Here is a 20849-nt window from a genome sequence, read left to right as displayed (position 1 = left end):
ACTATATTGATGGAGACATAGGCTCTGACTGAGGAACATGCTCCTTCAACCAGGCAGTTGAATTTTGTCAAACCAGTGCAGTCTCAAGCACTAGGGCTTCCTGGGCCAAGGAATGAGCCACAAAATTGGTTTCTTGCACTTATTCACTTCATCCACCATATTTTAATTATTTGGAAACATTATCTCTATATTGCTATCTTAAAAAAAAAAAAAAATCATGAACAAGTCAAAGTACCTAAAATAATCACTTTGAAGAATCTCCTTATTGAATTGCACCACTTTATTTTTCATATGATTACAACTAAAATTACATACTAAATATTCGGACTTCGCTTTACTTAGTTTAAAGTCTTTTGATTTCAAAGTTATTATTCATGATTTTAATTTTGTATTAATCCCGACTTGTATCTTGCATATCAAAATCATATCATCGGTAAGAAGCATTCACCAAGAAACTTCATCTTGAATGTGATTGGTTAAATCATCAATCATATCTGCATACAAATTTGAGTTTAAAGCTAATATTTGAAGTAATCCAATTGTAACAGGGAAGTCACCATTTTATCCTCTCCCCATTCTTCTTACACTTGTCACACATATTTACTTGCAACATTTATTTTTTTAATATTTATTAAATTAAGATTATGAACACAAAACTAAGATTATGTAATAGATAAATATAATAATTCCATTAATCATTGTCTTGATCTACATAGGGGTACATATTTGGTTCCAATTGGTTGAACCATTTCTTAGAGTTGAAAGTGGCAAAGATTGAAACTAAAATTGAACTCGGTAACGTACCCGATTTATAAGCGGTTCATAATCAACTTTTGTGATTTCATCTATTAATTTCGAACCCAACTGTCTGAGATGCAATTTTACAATTGCAAAGCAAAAACCAAATCAATTTAGAACTTTATCGGAGAGTTCGAGTTTGAATAGTTTTGTTTGCTTTTGGTTTACTCGACCACTCTTGCTCGGTTTTGATTACTATCAATTTTATAAAACCAAGAACTCAAACCAACCCGGTTTGGTTTTACTAATAAATCTCAAAAACGCAAGGCCAAACCGAAATCCAAACGCAAACCTAGTGGTGCCCTTGTGCCCCTGCTAGGCAATATTATGACTATTGACCTATGTAAGCATTGACCCTGTGAACTATTAGCATAAGCACTGACCCCATTAGCATGGTCATACCGGAGGTCTACTATAATTCACAGAAGCTCGTAGTGATCTCATGCCCAGGTCGAAGAGCACACAACTGTCCAATGTGAAAAAATAGAAGAGCAGAGGGGATTTAAAACTAAGACATAGGAGTTATTAAACCACTCGAGAGTGAATTTGGGACCTGTAGACCATCACCTCCAGTGTTTTGGAGCCGAACCTATCGAACCAACCGGTTCAAAGACTATAACATCACTTTGGTTCAGACGATATAACCATGCACGAAGAATTTTCCCTAAAAATAACGGCTGCTATTTCGGAGTTTGTGAGAAAGGGCAGATCATATTCATATAAATTAGGGGAAAAGTAAAAGTGAAGAGAAGATGTGAAAGCCAGAGAGGGCTTGTTTCTTTCAAAATTTCCAAATCGGAACAGCAGAAGAAGAACAAGGGTTTTGTATCTATTTAATCTATTGTGGCGGTGGAGAAAGTTTGGCGAGTTTGTGTGGCTTATGGTAGTTTATCGGATTATCTTCGAGACCTAAGAGGTTGAGCAAGGGATTTGATTAGCGAAAGATTTAGAAAAGGGTCTGTTACGAGCTACAGAACACAAAATAAGAAATTCCTGCGGCCAAATCTTTCTACGAGTATCAGTTTACCTGGGTTTATTGGCGTTTTGGTTGATTGAGCTGATTTTTTTTCACAGTAGAAGAAGATTTGGGGTTGTTGGTAACATTCGCATGGTTCGTTGCCTCTGAAACAAGTATCTGACTCATCGGTAAGCTTCAACTTGTAGGAGATTATATGGACTAGTAAATTCGTAATGTGGAGTTGCAGCATTTAATCTGTTCTTCATGTAAGGTTCAGCCTTTCTTCAAGATAATGCTTTCCTCTTTCTTTATTTTATTTTAGGCTTCCCGCCGTAGAGCTCGAAGCATGGAGGGGATTTCCCCCGCCCCCTTTATAATTTCCTAGATTGGGTCTGAAGAGAAAACTGATACTTTATGGATAAAACGGTGCATTTTTTTGTTGCGTTATGTTGGTGCTTATGGCATAGAGAATGGAAAAAAGCATAACTGAAGAGCTCTTTAAGGGGAAAAAGAGGTATTTTGCTGGATTCTGCAGTGATCTTAGCTCATCGATGTTCTGTTGGGTTATGGCTAGAAGATAATTTAGAGATGTTACTTGTTTGGACTTTATACACTGGATTTTTATTATCCGATTTGTCAGTGAATATTAACAGATTCCATGGTGTTGGATATGCGGAGGGCCAGTCTTTGATTTTCCGTCCATGATTTTCAGAGCTTTTCGATATAATGTTTTTCTGCTGCTATCTTTGGAGCCATTCAATGAAATAGTCTTGCTTGCCTTAAACCCTATGCTGCACACACGTACATGCGTTTTCTTACTGCTGTAGCTTTTCTTTTATTTGGCGGGAAGGAGTGAAGAGAGAATGAGGTTTGGGGGATGATGAGAGGGGTGTTGGGTGTGCCTTGTCACATTTCATCTGGTAAAGGCCTTACTTGTATGTTCTTTAGCGTGGGGTGTTTAATTACTTGAGTGGAATGATGTAGTTTATATGTTTGGACGTTTAAGATTTAGTTTTCTTACTTATTTTATATGGTATACCTTGTTTGATGATAAGAATTGTCCTTTTCAATTATTTTATCATCTTCTTGTTTGCTGGGGTAGAACAGCTGCAGATTCATCTTGTGTACTATTAACTAAGAATTTTGTTCCTTATCATTGGTAGTATCTGTGTTCATGTTTTATGTTCTTTTGTAAGACTTCATGTTGGCTGCCTGACTTTTGGAGTTTGTTAACTTATTTGACATTATTTGACATTGAATTGCAGTTTATGCAGGTAGTGATATGATACAACTGCCAACATAGTGCAGGGAAATATAATGGCTGCTGTTGATGCTCGCATCAAACCAAACATTTTTGATGATGGTGAAGAGGATGATGGACCTGCAGTTTTTAAAAGGAGTAAGACAGCATCTACAAGAACTCAGTTGAACCCAGAAAAGAAATCATCATCACAAAGGCCTGATGGATCATCAATGAGGAGTGTCTCTGATGCTCCAAATAGTCAAACCTCGGGTCTGCAAAAGGACAAAGCTGTTTCATCTGCAAAGGTTCCACCAGTTAAATCAAATTTAGCAAGTTCAAATGCGTCAACTTCAATAGCAAATAAGTCAAATTCTTCACAACGGAGTATAGAAATTAACAAGGAGAAGAAGGTTTTGAATAAGAATCAGGATAAACCAAATGAGGATACAGATGATTCTGATGATGACAAACCATTGAGTGTTAGACTTGCTACTACTCCTGCCACATTACCAAAGAATCAGTCACCTAATAGTTCACCTTTTTGTAAGTCATCACCATCAGTAAAGACAAAGGTAAACATTAAAAAGTCTGACGAAGATTTGGAAGACAATATTCCTCTGTCATCGAAGTTCCAGTCGAAGCTAAGTGGAGGGACATCCAGCAAGATATCCTATGACTCTGATGAGGATAAGAAACCATTGTCTTTTAAGCTTCAGCAAAATGGATCCAGCAAGCGTGATAGTGAAACATCAAAGTTCTCTAAAGGTGTTAATAAGAGACCTTTGAGTGAAGCAAGTACTTCAGATCACTCTTCAATTAAAAAGCTGAAACCTTCAGCTACTCCTGTTCCGACCAAAGTGGTGAAAGTAACAGTGAAAGCAGAAGCTCGGACAGATGATGATGATGACAATGTTCCTATTGCCCAGAGAATGAAGAAGTCAGCTCCTTCGATTAATAAATCAACACCCGTAAAGAAACCAACAAAGGTTGTTTCTACTTCATCAAAGAAAATAGTCAAGAAGTCAAAGAAAGTTGTGAAGAACTCTAAATATTCCAAGCCAACCAAAGTTCCACCTGGCTCTGGTGAAGGACAAAAATGGACTACGTTGGTACACAATGGTGTCATTTTCCCGCCTCCGTATAAGCCCCATGGCGTTAAGATGCTCTATAATGGGCAGCCAGTTGATTTAAATCAAGCACAGGAGGAGGTGGGCTTTTTCTTTTTCATAAAGCAGTTCTATTTTTTGAACTGATTCATTTTCTTTTCCTTGTATTCTTCCTAGTCTGACGTCGTCACAAAGTATGAATGGTTTAATGTGTTGTTTGATCCTATTGCTAAGGGTATTTGCTTTCTGCAGGTCGCAACAATGTTTGCTGTGATGAAAGACACTGATTATGCAACCAAACCAAGATTTATAGAAAACTTCATGAATGATTGGAGGCAGATACTTGGTAAAAATCATATCATTAAGAAATTTGAGCTTTGCGATTTCACACCAATTTATGAGTGGCATCAGAGGGAAAAAGAGAAGAAGAAACAGATGAGTACAGAGGTAAGCAGTGCTCTTTTTTGTCCTAATCAACATAGGATGTGTGCAGTATGTAAGTTGACCACTTGACTATTCAGTGCTCAGTGTACAGTTTGTACATGAGGATCCAGAATTTTGAGAGAATTATCAGGTTTGGTTGCATAATGGCATCATTCAAGCAGTTTGATTTAGGTATCTGAGTCTCATTTACTTTCTCTAAGAGTCAAATATCTTTGATACCTGCAGATGTAAGGATTAGACAATTCTATCTGCTAGTCACCTGTGTTTTTGTATGGTATAAGTATTGGTTCAAACAATATCACCGACTAACATCCAAAAGAACACCAGAAGAAGTTTTGGAAATTGGAATTAATTAAAGGGAGTTTGAGACCATATTTTCCGACACTCTCTTTCTATGCATTTAAGGGAAGGCTGCTGGCCATATGATTCTAAAAGTGATCACGTCTTGTATTTGTGGTGACCATACTGGCATCCTAGAGCAAAATTGCATTCACAAGTTGTCCAAATTTGGAAATTCGAATTATTTAAGTGAGCTGGGGACCGTTTTTTCCTCTACCCTCTTTCTATCCATTTGATGGAAGCCTACCATCCATATGAATTTATAATTTATTGCTTTCTTATTTGTGGTGACTGTACCAGCACCCTGGAGCAAAATTGCATCACAAAGTAGATATCTGGTTTTGAGCTTTCTTGTGTTCGTTACTTGTTGTTTGTCCTCCCTGACCCCCTGCTTATACACATTATGACCCTCCCAGGCCTTGCAGTTGCAGGAGTGTCATGCACTGGGTATGCCTTTTACTCAATGCTATAAAACTCTTGGTGCCATGTTGTATGGCGGTAACTCAAAATTAGATTACCTTGTTGATCTTATACCGTTTTCTTAGTTTTGAGGAACTTATATTGGTCCTTTGGATGTGGGGTTGCATTAGACAAAGTATGCCTAGGCTGGGTTGTCTTGGATATGTTTAAATTGATTTCATGTTTTTAAAGTAAAACTGTTACATTTGTATTGTTAGTTGAGAAACTTGTTGATGATGATTCTTTATTGCCCATATGCAGGAGAAGAAGGCAGTGAAAGAAGAGAAATTGAAACAAGAGGAGAAATACATGTGGGCTGTTGTTGATGGTGTTAAAGAGAAGGTGGCCCCTATTTCTATATGTGCTTGTGATATCTATCTGCCATTGCAACAAATTTATATATATTGGATTATGATGATTTGTTGGTGCTCTCTGGTGTTACACTGCTTTTCTAGGCATTGTTAGGATGCTGTTCATAGATATGGTTGTGCTGTCCTCTGTTTTGGACTCCTTTTTTGACACTATTGCTTGTTAGGAAGCGGTTGCTATGGCTGGTGTCCTAGAGTTTGTGGTGAAGCCATATGTCCCATCCTTTTTAATTCTTATTTGTTTGTTACTGTCTCCTTAAGGATTCATGTAGTGGACCCTATTAAGATGGAATAAGACTATATATATATGTATGTGTGTGTGTGTGTGTGTGTGTGTGGAGTTGTTTTGGTTTTCGAAAGAGGCAAAAGTGGGTTGGTAGGGGATAAATGTTTGTGCGTGTCGGGAGTTGTTTTCGGCTTAGGAAGTAAAGTCAGTTGGTAGGGTATTATTTTTAATCTGGGGTAGGGAACAATGAGATAACTCACCAATATTCTGTGTTGCATGGGATCCAGCAAGGAACTTGTGGAGAGAAGGATACAAAAACCAAGTACAGGGCTTTTTGATCCCCCCAACCCCCAAAGAAGAAAAAGGAAGAAAACTGACCCATTTGAATTCTTAGGCTCTTTTGAGGTTGAATCCCAAAGAAAAAGCGTCTTGAGATACACTAGCCCATTTGGATGTCATTCTCTCTGAGCCATTGGAAAGTTCTTTCTTTCCTTCCTGTCCATTTTAGCACTGTAAGTAACAGGCTAACAGCAGGAATTAGCTTGGAGGTGCTTCTTAGATAAGGGTCCAGTCTGTTAATTTTCAGTTTGAGAAGCCATGGAATATTAGGGGAATAAACTCAGCTGTCGGAGAATCTGCAGGATGCAGCCCTAGAGTTTCAAATAAAAAGGGCTATCCAGCAGCAAGGGACAGATTCCTGCTTGAATTCACTGAAGGACATCAATACCATTTTGGGCAGGCTCCAGATGTTTTATTTTAGTTAGAATCTTGTCCTTACTGCTCAAGTGAAGAAATCCACTTTCTACACCTTAGATGTTTAATCTTCATTGCTAGATTGCAATAGAGCATAACGGATTTACAGTGTACTGTCCATTGTGGTTTTTTCCCATATTCAAGCATGGGAATATGGGAGTGGAGGGATAGACAAACAGTTGATCATGAAACCAGGAAATACTAGGAGTGCTGCAAGTCCAAGTTGTCTTAAATTTTGTTTCTACCTGGGTGCCAACTCACAGAGACATTTAATGGATTTTCGAAGTGTCCGATATAGCAGTTTCTTTCGTCTGCAGTCTTACAGAAGTAACCAAGAGCAAATTGATAAGGAGTTTCTACATGCCACCTAGTTAGCCAGAACTTTACTAAATTTACTTTCCCTATTGATCAAGACAACTTTGTTGATCTGCAAATCCTATTCAGTAGGGTATTCTATGATTGATTGGCGGGAGAGGTGATGCAGATATGCTTCCATGGGTGACCTAGAGGTCCTAGACCTGGTTCCCCTTCTCTTTCTTGAACTATTCTCACCTGTGCCAGGTTTGGTTGGTTGCCCGAAGGGCTATCTGATCCGATCAACTGCGTAAGCTGTAGCACCTTAATTAATTAATGGCTAAGCGATTTCATAACCTGAGCTTTCCTTAACTGGCTGAGCTTACTTTGTAACCACATTGTTTAATAGTCTAGGGGCCTTCCCGGCCATGCAGGCTCTACTGGTCCTCGGCTTCTCAATCTCTTTCTTTACTTGAAGAGCGGCAAACTTAAGACACCCAGACCGAGAACTGGGCCCAAATTGGGGTCTTTGATCTATTAGGATTTAGGTTTATATTTTTATATAGGAGGATGCTGCTATCTCTTGTTTTAATTTAGAAAGTGAGATATGTTTGCAAGTATTAGTGTTCTGTTAGGAATTCTTATCAGGTTTTTTCCTTGTTAATGTATTTTATTTTCTTATTTATATGGTTGTAACCGACATACTGGATAGTGGATAGGTTAGACAATGAAATTTTGAGGGTTGGTTGATAGCTGTGTGGCCTTGCATGTGTGAACTATTCTTTCCTCTTCCCTTTCTTCTTAGATTTCCTATATTCTATGCAACCTTGTCTCAGAATCCTCCCCTTCCCCTTTCTGATCCAAAACCAAATTAATGTCACAGCTGAAGGATCCGTCTCCTTGCCAGCAATCTCTCTTCCTCTACTCAGCCTCTTCTTGTTTCCTTTTACTTGGAGCGATTCACCCTTGCGGTATAGGTTCCTCCAAGTCCAGGGAAAAAGGGGGGGGGGAGTTCAGACAGTTGAAAAGTGGAACTTAATCTTTTATACCTGCTTTTGAATCAGTGGTCTTGCATTCTTTTGGTGCAATCGCGGTTAATCTCCCACTTACTTTCTCCCTTTCCCTATCTATGCATCGTGGTTATGTTTTATTCAGTCTTAACCTGAGCTGTTTGCGCAAGAAGAGTACTGGTCCTTCTATATTCTAAATCTTTTCATGCAAAACTTAAGGATCTGACTTGATCCTGCTGGGTGAGCTTATGTGCAAAATCCTGTGGCCAAACCTTGCCGGAGTCCTTTGTTCCTGCCTTCTAGCAGACATGGACTTTGTGTTCACTACCTGCTTTTGTTGCAGGCTTGAAACCCTCTTCTCTGTGTATTGTTTGGACACTGGTTTGGAATAATTGACATGGATTTGGTCTCGGAACCACACACTAGCCTCTCGAGGCCATTGGAGTTCTGATAGGCAAGGTACCTTGTTCCATTGGGCTGCTCGTTTGTTGTTTCATTTTCTCTGCAGGGTAGGATGATAATCTTCCATCCCCGTGGTATTATTTATCCAAGATAGATTTCCCGTTTTTCACCCATTTCTTTAAATAAATAACCATGTTTTCTTGTTCCAGTTTGTTGCAAGAGAACTTCTACTTTATAAATTACAATTCCCTCTACACCCGTCTTTCTTCCTTATTAATCCTTTAATGTTCCTGTTATTTATAATTCTGACATTGTTATCATAAACTTCATTCAGTTTGTGGGTTCTGCCAGTAACTTGAGTGTCTTCTTATTTGTGTGGGACCGTAGCAATCCTGAGACAAACCTGGCCATGCGTTCCTGTTCAAGTTTAGAGTTCATACGCAATAGGAAGCTTGCTATGTTAATTGATGAAAGGCAAAAAGAAGAAATTGTCTTGCAATATGTGCTAGAGACTATCAAATACCAATCAGATAATTATTGCTACTGAGGATTATGAATTTGTTGAGTTCTCTGTTTGCCAATATTATGAACTGTGTAAATCTTCTCAGGGCATTATAATCTGGGTTGAGAGTGGTTGGAAGATGGATGAACGGAAGTGGTGGTGGTGGTGTTTTTTTTTTTTGGGGGGGGGGAGGGGAGGTGTGGATTTATTGATGACATTTACCCGAGAGTCCAAGAGATTAATACTGACAATGCTGCCAAAGGATGATCGTATGGACACAAGAGAAAGCTTGCTTGGATATGGGAGTGAGTAAGACTGCAATTATTGGTCAAGAAAGCTATCGTAGACTCTACCAGAGGAACAAATGCTCACCTTGAGTTTGTCCTTCGTGCAAATTTCTAGCCATCTCTACAATTAATAAGCTCTTATGGATTAATCCAAACTTGGGGAGTTGGACATAGAACCAGATCCTTTGGTCTAGTTGGATTTTAGGAATTTATTTTCATTGGGAGGATTATATCTTTTTCTATTTATTCAGTTTGTTTTAGAAAGTGGGGTATGTTTGCAAGCTTTAGACTTTATTTTTTGTTTAGGAATCTTAGGAGTTTCCCCCCTTCTTTTAATTTGCATTTAAGAAGATACATTTATATAATTTTGTGCTCTACAGGAGCAGCCCTAACTTCATGAAGATTCAAGGAATCTTTTTAGTTTTCCTTTGATGTTCTTTCTGCTAAAACTATTATTGGATGATTTTATTGGCTAAACCTGAAGTGGCTTTCAAATTAAACAGATTCATGTTGACTCCAGTGGCATTTGAAGGCCTTGTACCACTATCTAGTTATAGCGATTGATTGTGGTCCCCCCCCCTCTCGCAGATGAGCATGTTCTCTCTATTGTTTATATGAACAATCCGTTTTCCGTCAGAGGCTGACTTTTGTATCTTTGTCTACATCTTAGGTTGGGAATTTCAGAGTAGAGCCTCCTGGGTTGTTCCGTGGCCGTGGAGAACATCCAAAGGTATCATTATGTCTAAAGTATAGATTTAGGTATCTTGTGTTTAGCCTTGTTGTCAAATGATCTTGATTCCTAACTTTGTAAACTTTGTTGATTGTTATTCCTCTGGTGTCAGATGGGAAAGCTGAAAAAACGCATTAGGCCCAGTGATATTACAATAAATATAGGAAAAGATGCACCTGTTCCAGAATGTCCAATCCCTGGTGAAAGGTTCTTTAATATCATTTCAATGGAAATTTGTTTTTGTTTGGGGATGGTTAGGTTTATTTGTTGGGTTTGTTGAAACTTTTGCGTCTTCTGCACAGATGGAAGGAAGTAAAGCATGATAATACTGTCACATGGTTGGCATTTTGGAATGATCCAATCAACCCTAGAGAATTCAAGTATGTATTTTTGGCTGCTAGTAGTTCCTTGAAAGGGCAAAGTGACAAAGAGAAATACGAGAAGGCAAGGTTACTGAAGGTAAGTTCTTCCTACATTGCAACTTGATAGCTCCTGATTGTTATTATGTGGTCTTACATGTGTAGGATAATTGATACAAATATCTGATATTTTATATCTGCTAATCTGCGCTAATCTGCCTGCAGGACTACATTCATGATATTAGGGCAACTTACACGAAGGATTTTGTGAGTAAAGATGTTACAAAGCGGCAAATAGCAGTCGCAACTTACCTTATTGATAAGCTGGCTCTCAGGGCAGGCAATGAGAAGGTGACCTGTGAAAATGCTTTGGCTAATTATGTATCACATTTACTTGTCTTAGCTGCTTTGACTCTCAAGTTCACAGAATGCTAGAATAGATATTGTTTCTCTCCATTTGTTGGTTTCAACATCTTACATAAAATTTTCCCTTGTTTATGAGAGCACTTATGTGCAGAATATAGATGATGATTCAGTGGCTATTCCTGTATATTGTTGTAGCATTTTGGATAACTGGTAATTTTCTTTCTGTGGCTAGGTTGTTGAAAGATTAGAAATTCCAAGATTTTCGAAATGAATAATGGGTCAGGACTCTGGAGGAGGAACAAGCTGCTACCTTTTTTGTATGCAATGCTTGGTGTAAAGTAATAATTGTATTTAACAAGATTTGGTTGCTAGTTTTTTGTCCAGCTGGAATGAATTTAATACTAATTGTCCAGCTGGAATGACTTGAGTTTAGCATCGGGCTGGAGATAATTTGGAGAAACTAAAATGATAAAAATAGGGTATAAGGTCAAGATATAGGCCAAGTGCAGGGTTTTGAGCTAGCTAAAAGCAATGAAATTCCGGTTGAAACCTGGGAGGTGTTGTTTGTTGGTTTGAGGCCCACATGGCTAAATTATGTCTAATAACTTGTAAGAAACACTGTTGTGGGCCTTTATAAACATAATAAAATCCTTAGGCTGTATATAAACACCCTCAAAATGGTAGTTTGGCGTTAGACCTGAGGTGGTAGTGTTTGCTTTAGGCTGTATGATGCTGTATACACAGTTTCTAGTGCTAGATCTCACATCATTCAATTAAAACAACTGAAATATGCTTTAGAAATGAGTAAACATAAAGTTAGAAACCATTTCATAATCATCAAATGTTCTGCATGTTTTATTACAAAGATGTATGAGAGCAATTTGCATAAGAAAAACACTGTCTTGTAACTCGAGACATGGTCGGAATTTCATCAAAATTATGAAACTTAGCTTAAACCATGCGTTATACACGAAGTGTTCGAGTAAATGATACTTGAATCTAAAATATGGTGAAGTTTTGTTGATACTGTGAATTTTCAACCACAGCATGGTAAAACCTAGTTATTGCGCTTATTTTGTTTTGACCTTATCCAAAACTGAAATATTTTGTGAAATTAAGGTTGTTTTGGATTGATCACATGGCATGTGGGGATACAAAAATTTCTTCTTGGGTGGGTGGGGGTGGGAATTCCAATGAACTTCCTAAGGGTTGAATGCATGGCCTTCTGGCTCTATACCATGTTAACTACCATTTCACCTAAAAGCTCAGACTATTAGGGAAGTACACTGTAAAATTCTATGATGCTTCCCCACGTTTGCATGCCAGATCATGTGGTCCTTGCACGTGGCCAGTATCAGATGGCACTTAGGGAGAAGAAATGTTAGTGGAAAAGGAATAACTTTTGGTGCACTTCCCAGTGTAATGTATACAACAGTATGGTTTAATATTCTGGTGTTCTGAATTGTTTTTTACATTTCATTGCTATCTGAAGTTGTTGGAATACATGCCATACATCTCATTCTCACTTAGTTTTGAAGTAATTTAAGATTGGGATGTGGCAATCAAAAACACATTTATAATATACTTAGGTTTGCTAAACAATGCTTTGAATTCTCACCTGTTAAATTCTGATTAGAGAATCATTACTATTTTTTTCTAGCCCTATTCAACCCAATTAAGCTTTGAAAAGGGTATAATCAATGCACGAAACACTGGGCTGTAGGAAGGGTTATAATGTATGCAAGCTTAACCCCCCCTCTTTTCTGAGTGGTTGTTTCCCAACTTGAGTGGCTAGGCCCGCACTCTCTATCTTGCAATGAAGCAACCTTGTGGCTGTGCCGTGGTCCAACCTTAGAAGCAAAAACTCACCCCAACCATGCAATAATCTCAATTAGATAGTGTTGGCTGCAGAAATTTTCTTTTTGGCCATCAACTCGATTCTGAGCCTTATTAGTTTGTTACCCAAAGTCATCCATGACGTCTTCACTTTTTTATATAGGCCATTCTTGGTTGACCCCTGCTCTTGGTTCATTACTCTGTGGCTGTAGGAACAGTTTCTGCCTGAAATAGTATAATTTTTCCAGAGTGCTTGGTTTATGTATTTTTATGCTATCATCTGGGATGTGTGTGTGTGTGTCGCTTTTCTTATGGTATTCTAAATTAGTTTGGTGTAAAACTATCCAGATTTTAGCATTGAATTTGGAAGAATTGGGTACCGATTCACAGATTTCTTACGACCTGACTCTAATAGTCAATTATTAATAAGATAGTTTTAAAATTTCCCATGTTATTTTTTTTAATTAATTTTATTTAAAAAATTTGTACTTTTTCCTACAAGGCATGCTAAGTATTGCTTCTTAAATGGAACTCTCCTGTTCTACTGCAGCAAACTATTGTGTACATTTAAATGTGTTGAATACATATTCAGGGGGTTGCTTAATGTTGTTGATGGCCTATTTGTAGGATGATGATGAGGCTGATACAGTTGGTTGCTGCACGCTGAAGGCGGAAAACGTTACATTAATTGCTCCAAACCAGTTGCAGGTAGAGTACATACAGAATATTGTTCCCTGAGTGATTACCTTATTTTTGTGACTTTCTTGGCAATAATGGGAGCCTTTCTTCTTTCCAATTTTTCAGTTTGATTTCCTTGGTAAGGATTCCATTAGATATTTCAATACAGTGGAAGTTGAACTTCCTGTGTATAAAGCGATTGGTCAATTCAAAGGCGGTGAGTATTTTTACTCTAATATTGTTAACCTTTCATATTTTCTGCTTCAGATTCGACTGGTAATCATGTTATTACTCTTTTTTCCCAGGAAAAAAGGATGGGGATGATCTGTTTGACAAACTGGATACTAGTAAACTGAATGCTCATCTCAAGGAACTTATGCCAGGCCTCACTGCAAAAGTTTTCCGTACATACAATGCATCTATCACTTTAGATGACATGGTAAGATGCAAAATTTTCTATTGCAAGCATGCAGTTTGTTTTGTGTTCTGATGAACTGGTTATTAAAGCCAGTCAAATAAGTGCCTTCACTGACTCGCTGTGATTGTGGATGACCCCATTCTTTCATTATGCTGATCCTTGGCGAGACTTATGCTGAAGTAGGGGTGCAAGTTCGGCCCTAACGGCCTTGCCCGCCCTGAGCCCGAATAGGGCTTGGGCTCAAGATTTTGGCCATAAGGGCGGGTTAGGGCCAAGGGCGGGCCTGGGATTACTCTTTGGCCCGCCGGGCCTATCCCGACCTGTCCCTGATTTTCGGCCTTCACCCTGACCCTGATTCTGGTCCTAATTTTGTCCTTGATACTTGATCTCACTCAATGAATTAGGATCAGAGATAAAGATAGGGCCAGAGACAGGGCCAGGGAAAGGGTCAAATATAGGGCCAATCGGGGCTATGGCCAAGGATTGGGCCAATTAGGTCTAGGGATAGGGCCAATTAGGGCGAGAATGAGCTTGGCTTGGCCTTGTAGAGCTTAGGATCAGGGAGAATATTCCTTTGCCTTGAATTAGGATCACGACAAAAATGGACTTAGATTATAATATATAGGGCTGGGTTTGGGATTGCCAAACCCCGGCCCAATCCGGCCCTATTGCAGCCCAGCTGAAGACGGGTGACTAGTGAACACTTCTGTTTCGAAGAATGTGGTCTTTATTTGAGATTCTTTTCTCTATAAAGAAAATGAGAACGATGGAAATTTTAACCAGTCTTAAGTCTTGAGCATATGAATTCTCCAGAGGTGACACCATTTGATGCTAGATCAGATAGATGGGTCTGCCCTGAAGTTGTTGAACATTTTGGGATTGGTTTATATGTAAAAAAAAGGAAGACAAGAGAGATGCTAATGGACTCAATTCTACTCTGATGCTTGATATGGTATGATAAAAGAAACTAGTGAAGAAATTTGAAGTAGAAAGTATGGGGAGGCTTACCATAGCTGTAGAAAGCAAATCTGAAACTTCTTTTTGTTTGTTTGTTTGTTTGTTTTGTTTCTTTTTTTTTTTTGTAGAAAGTATGGAGAGGCTTACCATAGCTGTAGAAAGCAAATCTGAAACTTCTTTTTTTTTAAGGAGGGGGGGGGGGAGGGATGGTTCTAGGAGAGTTAGGTTTGCTTTCCATTCATCAACTGCATGCACTCAAATGTTGTATAGAAGTGTAATACTTAATAGTTTCTTTTGGATGGTAGTATACAGCCTGTTCTCTTCATTGTTATGAGAACCATCATTAGCAAAAATTTGGGATTTATTTTTGCAGCCAGACAGGCCCATTGGAGAATTGCCACCCTCCTGGGGGTGCTTCTGGTGTCCTAATGTTTTCCTTGCATGTAGATGTTGAGTGGGTTATTCATTTTCTTTAACCCTGCTGAGATAATCTTCTATTTTTGATTGCTACAGTTGAATAGAGAAACCAAAGATGGTGATGTTGCAGAGAAAATTGTTGTTTATCAACATGCAAACAAGGAGGTATGGTTTAGTAGCTGTTAGGCTGGCTAGTGTTTCTTTATCTTAATTTTAGCGCACATTGGGTTTTGTAACTAATGTCTTATCATTTTTTCTTTCAATATGACAGGTTGCAATTATATGCAATCACCAACGTACTGTCTCAAAGTCCCACACTGTGCAGATGTCAAGATTGAGTGAGAAGATGGATGAGTTGAAGGTATTGTCTTATTCTGTTCATTACGATGTACTAGACTTGCTAGTGTCCGTGCATGGGGTTATGATAATTCGGTGCATGTGTAATGGTCTTTTGACGCACTAGTCATTAGGTTGACATGATAGGGTCATATTGGAGCTATGTGACTGCTCCGTACACATTATTCTTCCTAACCTTAAGCCCTGTGGGGAAAAAAGAAAAAAAAAAGGGAAAAGACAAAAAAGGGTCTGTGCTACTTGTAACTGAGACAGTTTTCTTGTTCTGAGTAGGATGTACTGGATGAACTTCAAAAGGATTTGATGAGGGCGAAGAAAGGGAAGCCCCTTCTGAAGGGTCCTGATGGGAAGCCAAAGAGGAACTCAACTCCCGAAGCGTAATGCAGCAGATGAACTTCTTCATTCTTTTTCATGTCTTCTGTTTCGATTCTATAAGCAGCTTTTTGAACTTGATTGTTTCATTTGCAGGATTGAGAGGAAAATTGTTCAGACTAATGCTAAGATTGAAAAAATGGAACGGGATATGAGAACCAAGGAAGATCTGAAGACTGTAGCGTTAGGCACATCAAAAATAAACTATCTTGATCCGAGGATATCTGTGGCGTGGTGCAAGCGCCATGAAGTTCCCATTGAGAAGGTGAGTTTTTTCATTGTGGGTTAACTGAAAATGTTGTCATTGAGTAAGTCTGCCAGTCAGTTTAGAAACACTTTCAGCTGTTCTCTTTTGGAAATAGTCTGGGTGGACTCGCTAGTTCTTGCTAATTATTTCCTACAATCTGCAGATATTCAACAAGTCCCTACTGGCAAAGTTTTCTTGGGCAATGGATGTTGATCCCGATTTCAGATTCTGATATCCTTATGTGGTGCTTTGCAAAAGGTTATCCTGAAACAACCAGTTCTCCAATTGGTACATGTGCAATTTTCTTCCCTATATAATTGTCTTCCCTTTTCCAGGCGGAAATCCCATTTCCATGTTGTATGCACATTTACATGTATGTAGGTTACGATCTCTCATTTAATCCTTTATTATTTGTTTGATCGGTCGGAAGGAGACGAAAAGCTGTGGCAATGTCTGGACGTTGAAGTTCCTCGACTGTGTATCACTGACATTTGATATGTTACGGACATTTGAGATATTTCGAAGACCAAAAAAGTGTCAAATTGCAGAGCTAATTTTTGTGTATTGAAAATTAATCTGTATTGCTGACTAATGTTTTAATTGGCAATTCAAGCATTTGTTGCACTTAAAACATGGTTATTTCTCTGTGCAGTTCAGATTTCTGTTGTATTGCGAGTTTGATTTGTGATTCTTCGATGGTGGTGTTACATCATTGCTGCTTGGAATCACCTGTTGGGATGTCTTTACATCTTTCAATGTTCAAGCATTTGTGATATTTAGTTTTCCCACCCCCTTGCAATGCCACCTTAGATGGTGAGTTGTATCCCCCCACCCCAATTCCTGTTTTTGTTCAAGTACAGTTTAGAATGAGTATGGGATTCAAAATCCCTGTTGTATTGGATGAATTAATTTGTTTTCTAATCCCCTACTTAGTGTTTTCACATGTTTATCTTCTTCCTTGTGCAACCTCGGCCCGGTGTCCGTCGAGGTTTGACGACTGCCATGTTTCTCCGCCGATTTATTCGTTATATGACTGTTACAGGTTGCCGGTTGACCAACTTAGGTTGGTACAATTTCAGGGTGGTAATGACCTAACTTCTGTTTTTTTTTCCACATATCTTTAGTTTGGGGTTGCCATCCCGTTTAGGAGTGTCTTAACTTTTTGGGTCACTTCGGCTAATAGGCATGTTACAATGCTGAGTAGAGTGATGATTCTCTTGGAATTGGGGTATCCATTTTTTACACACTTGGTGAGGAAAATTTTTAACCAATTCTTGATGCATGTGGATTCTCTTGTTTGGTTTTAAAAGCCATTAGGATATTTTGCTTCATATTGTTGATGCAGGTTGCTTGAATGGCAAACCCAACACCTCTTAGGGAAAAGGTCGTGGGTTGACTTTTACTGACGGCATATGAAATATTTTCATTCCATATTTCAAAAATATCTTTGTACAAAAAAATAAATTATTATGTCATATTAAGACGTTCGCATATTCCTAGGGAGTGAAGGACTCGTTTTTTAATACACGGTTCGCCCATTGGATTTGACCGTTTGAGACTCTTTTTCCGTCGTTAGAACCCTGTTTGAGGGGTGATTAAAGAAAAAAATTTGAGGAAACTTAAGCTTTGATCAGGTAAAAATGGGAAACTTGGGAAATTTCTAAGAAATTTGGTTTCGTGCAAGTTTCGACAAGTTTTCTGTAGTATTTTAGTGTGCGACTTTGTATTTAAGCTAATTAGAGTATATAGAGCACATTGGGTCATGCATTTTGTTAAAAATGTCAATGTAAATATATTATTCAATGTACATAACATCAATGTAGAGTTCTCAAGAAAGTACCTTATAAACTTAATTTCTTAAGTATATAACATCAAATATATGACTTTGAAGCTCAAAACATCAAATACAAAGTTGTGGCTTTTGCACTTCCCATTTATGCTATGTCTTGTTTCCTCATTCCAAAGGAATTATGCCAAACCATGAACCAGAAAATTCGCCAGTTTTGGTGGAAGGATGACCAAGGGAAATGTGTTTATTGGGTTAAATGGGAGACTTTGTGTAGGGGTAAGAGGGAGGGGGGATTGGGCTTCCGTGATGTCCATTGTTTTAGTAAAGCTTTGTTGGCCAAGCAAAGCTGGAGACTGTTGACCAACCCTAATTCATTATGGGCCCAAATTATGTATGCAAAATACATCAAAGATACACCTTTCCTATATTGTAAAGCTCCATCTTACAACTCTTGGAGTTGGAAGAGTATACTTATTGGTAGGGATATACTCAATCAGGGTTTGATTAGACAAATTGGGAATGGGACATCAGTTGATATTTATAAGGACCCTTGGATCCCTTCTTTACATTTCAAAGGTATTTGTAGCCCTCTTAATCATAGCCCTACTTGGATGAAGGATCTCATTAATTGGCAAGATTCACAATGGGATGTCCTTCTTCTTCAATCCCTTTTCTCTCCTATTGAAGTGGAGGCCATTCGTACCATTTCCATCCTTAGTAGTGATACTCAAGATAAATGGATTTGGTAACATCTACTGGAAAATTCACTATTAAGTCTGCTTATTCTCAGTGCCTTGCTATGGCAGATTCACAAGGTAATACTGCTTCATCTTCTTCCATGTCATTGCTTTGGAAACAGATTTGGCAGTTTCGTAATCTCCCTAAAATTAAACACTTTCTTTGGAGATCAGCTCATGAGGCTATTGCAACTTCAAATTCTTTATTTGTTCGACATATTGCTTTAGCACCTCTATGCTTAATTTGTGGTTGTGGTAGGGAAACTGTTACCCATGCTCTTTTTTTTTGTCAGCACGCAAAGATGTGTTGGGAACTTTCTCCCCTATGCATCAATATGTCAGATTTTCGAGGGCTTGACATTCATGATTGGATGGAGTTTATCCAGACAAAATTCAAGGGATGTGGAGATATGGATAGGGTGAATCAAATTTGGAGCGCTATGGCTTGGTGTATTTGGAATACTCGGAACTCATCTATTTTTCGTGGCCTTGATGTCTCAATTAGATCTACTATGTCACATTTTTCTTTCATTTGTGCTGACATTCATAATTTCTTAACTGGGTCATCTTTGGCAGGGGATTTTGCTTCTCCTACTATTCTGAGACCATCAGAGGATATTGAATGCTGTCAAGTGTTTGTAGACGGCGCATGGGATAACCATACAAACAAGGGAGGCAAGAGTTGTATTTTGTGGGATCATCGAGGTTCATTTATAGCTGCTCAGTATAAGGACTGTTTGGGCTGGTCTGCTACAGCAATGGAACTTCTTGCCATTCGAGATGGTTTACTTTTAGGAAGGTCTTTGGGGGTGGAGCAAATCCAAGTCAATTATGAATGTATGCCAGCGATTCTCTCCTTGCAGGGCTTTCCTTCTTCTTTGGACTAAATAAGTTTTAGTTTAGTTTCAGATATTTTGAGAATTTCTTCTACTTTTAGTTAGGTGTTTTTTAATTATATTTCTAGATCTTCTAATGTTTTTGCAGATTTTCTTGCTAAGGGAGCTCGTCGTCTCTCTTTATCTAGGTCTTGGTGGACTATTCCACCAGTGTTTATGATTGATCTGTCTGTATTGTCCAAGTCTCCTGGCTTTAACTCTTTTTTATAATTAAGTTTTCAGTTTGTTGACAAAAAAAAAAAAAAAAAAGAGTAACTGACAATAAAAGGGAAACACAACTCAGTGTGAAGAGGAGTGCCTCAATGGATCTATACGGTGAGCTGAGTAATACAATGCCTATAACATCCTCTCTTTCGACTAACGAACATAGACATTCAATGATATGTTATGCTTATGATTGTTAAGGTAATTGATAATTGCAGCTTTATAAGTTTGGTCATCAACATGCCTAAGATAACTAGTTTGAGAAAATATACAATTTGGATAGAGAAATCCTGATGGAGGGGGTACTGGTCGTGATACTTGGGGAAAATGAAATAAACAAAAAAATAAAAAATTTGGGCAAACCAAGAAACTTGCAAAAAAGTCCATGGTTTCCCTCTCTTTTTTTTTTTTCTTCTCATAAATGGGCTGGTTCAGTCGGTTCAGGTTAGGTTTAGACCCAACCTTAAAATTTTTCAGGTTTCGACGAAATTTCAATAACAATTTTGATTGAAACTTGGGAGCTTTTTTTGGTACCCAAAAGTTTCGTTCCATTGTTAAAAAAAATGGGAAATTTCGGCTGAAATTTCGACAGTCTCGACCGAATTTTGTATGATGGCGGTGATGGCAATTATTATTCCAAGAATCCTGTATGGACTTCAATGGTTGTTGATTGTTTTATTGTTTTATTTATTTTTTATAATTATAAATTGAATTGGGAGCTTTATATTAAAGGGCTAGGGACTAGGAGTGTAAATGGACAACCGGAATCTGCTCTGAATTTGCATCTGTATCCGTTTAGGGTATCTGGATATGGTACCATTTTCTACTAAATATTACTCATCTGACAAAATTATCCGATTAAGTTATTTATTTGGATTTAATCTCTTATTTTCACAAACTTTTTGCTTGAGATATCTATGTGAATATTTTTCTAGATTTTCTACTAAAATAAATACCAAAGTTGCTAAATTCTAAAATTTCAAATCTAACATTCATAAATAAAATAGTAAAGATGTCAAAAGGTAGTCAAAAACTTATATTGGATCTATATTCGTACCCATTTAGAAGAATCTACTTAAAAAACTAACTATCCGACTATCATCTGAATCCATCCGAAAACCGATATGATATTATCTGAATTTGTCCAAATATAATAGGATGATGATATTGTATTATCACTAATCAATCCGGATCCAATCGGTTTGCACCCCTAGTGGGGACTACTACATATACCAAAAGAGGCACCAAACCCGTGACCTTTTCAGTTAGAAATGCCAGTCATTATTGATTGAACTATCCT

The 20849-nt window shown here is 38.1% G+C and overlaps 2 protein-coding genes across 6 annotated transcripts; both read left to right on the top strand.

Moving 5' to 3' along the window:
- Positions 1 to 1471: 1471 nt before the first annotated feature.
- Positions 1472 to 16569, top strand: LOC149004038 (DNA topoisomerase 1 beta-like). 5 transcript variants are annotated; one of them, XR_016175460.1, is made up of 17 exons: positions 1472 to 1944; positions 3022 to 4207; positions 4358 to 4552; positions 5609 to 5689; positions 9860 to 9919; positions 10032 to 10126; positions 10222 to 10378; positions 10504 to 10629; positions 13108 to 13188; positions 13285 to 13375; positions 13464 to 13597; positions 15047 to 15115; positions 15222 to 15311; positions 15578 to 15681; positions 15773 to 15941; positions 16087 to 16211; positions 16354 to 16569. XR_016175460.1 is itself a non-coding variant. In XM_089167734.1 (17 exons), exons 2-16 carry the CDS (start codon positions 3074 to 3076, stop codon positions 16153 to 16155), a joined length of 2655 nt encoding a protein of 884 aa, XP_089023860.1. In that variant the 5' UTR covers positions 1472 to 1944; positions 3022 to 3073; the 3' UTR covers positions 16156 to 16181; positions 16259 to 16569. The 5 variants fall into 5 exon arrangements, 4 of the variants coding, with proteins under 4 accessions (XP_089023860.1, XP_089023858.1, XP_089023859.1 ...); XM_089167734.1 differs by having other exon boundaries at positions 16087 to 16181; positions 16259 to 16569; XM_089167732.1 differs by adding an exon at positions 2079 to 2270 and having other exon boundaries at positions 16087 to 16569.
- Positions 16570 to 18448: 1879 nt separating this feature from the next.
- Positions 18449 to 19555, top strand: LOC149004037 (uncharacterized). The gene is made up of 2 exons (XM_089168511.1): positions 18449 to 19286; positions 19434 to 19555. Exons 1-2 carry the CDS (start codon positions 18449 to 18451, stop codon positions 19553 to 19555), a joined length of 960 nt encoding a protein of 319 aa, XP_089024637.1.
- Positions 19556 to 20849: the final 1294 nt, after the last annotated feature.

This window comes from Hakea prostrata, chromosome 9 (assembly GCF_041222555.1).
Source record: "Hakea prostrata isolate BN-2017 chromosome 9, UWA_Hpros_2, whole genome shotgun sequence".
Classification (NCBI taxonomy): domain Eukaryota; kingdom Viridiplantae; phylum Streptophyta; class Magnoliopsida; order Proteales; family Proteaceae; genus Hakea; species Hakea prostrata.
Note: the sequence above shows the minus strand (reverse complement) of the source record. Positions and strands in the feature narration are given on the sequence as shown.

What these genes read in the sequence shown, in the direction of transcription:
- LOC149004037 (XM_089168511.1), top strand. Translation starts at nt 18,449, where the DNA reads ATGGATTTGGTAACATCTACTGGAAAATTCACTATTAAGTCTGCTTAT. An exon ending in AATCCAAGTCAATTATGAAT is followed by an intron (nt 19,287 to 19,433) that starts GTATGCCAGCGA and finishes ATGTTTTTGCAG; the next exon opens with ATTTTCTTGCTAAGGGAGCT.
- LOC149004038 (XM_089167733.1), top strand. Translation starts at nt 3,074, where the DNA reads ATGGCTGCTGTTGATGCTCGCATCAAACCAAACATTTTTGATGATGGT. An exon ending in AGGAACTCAACTCCCGAAGC is followed by an intron (nt 15,682 to 15,772) that starts GTAATGCAGCAG and finishes TTTCATTTGCAG; the next exon opens with GATTGAGAGGAAAATTGTTC. An exon ending in ATGAAGTTCCCATTGAGAAG is followed by an intron (nt 15,942 to 16,086) that starts GTGAGTTTTTTC and finishes TACAATCTGCAG; the next exon opens with ATATTCAACAAGTCCCTACT.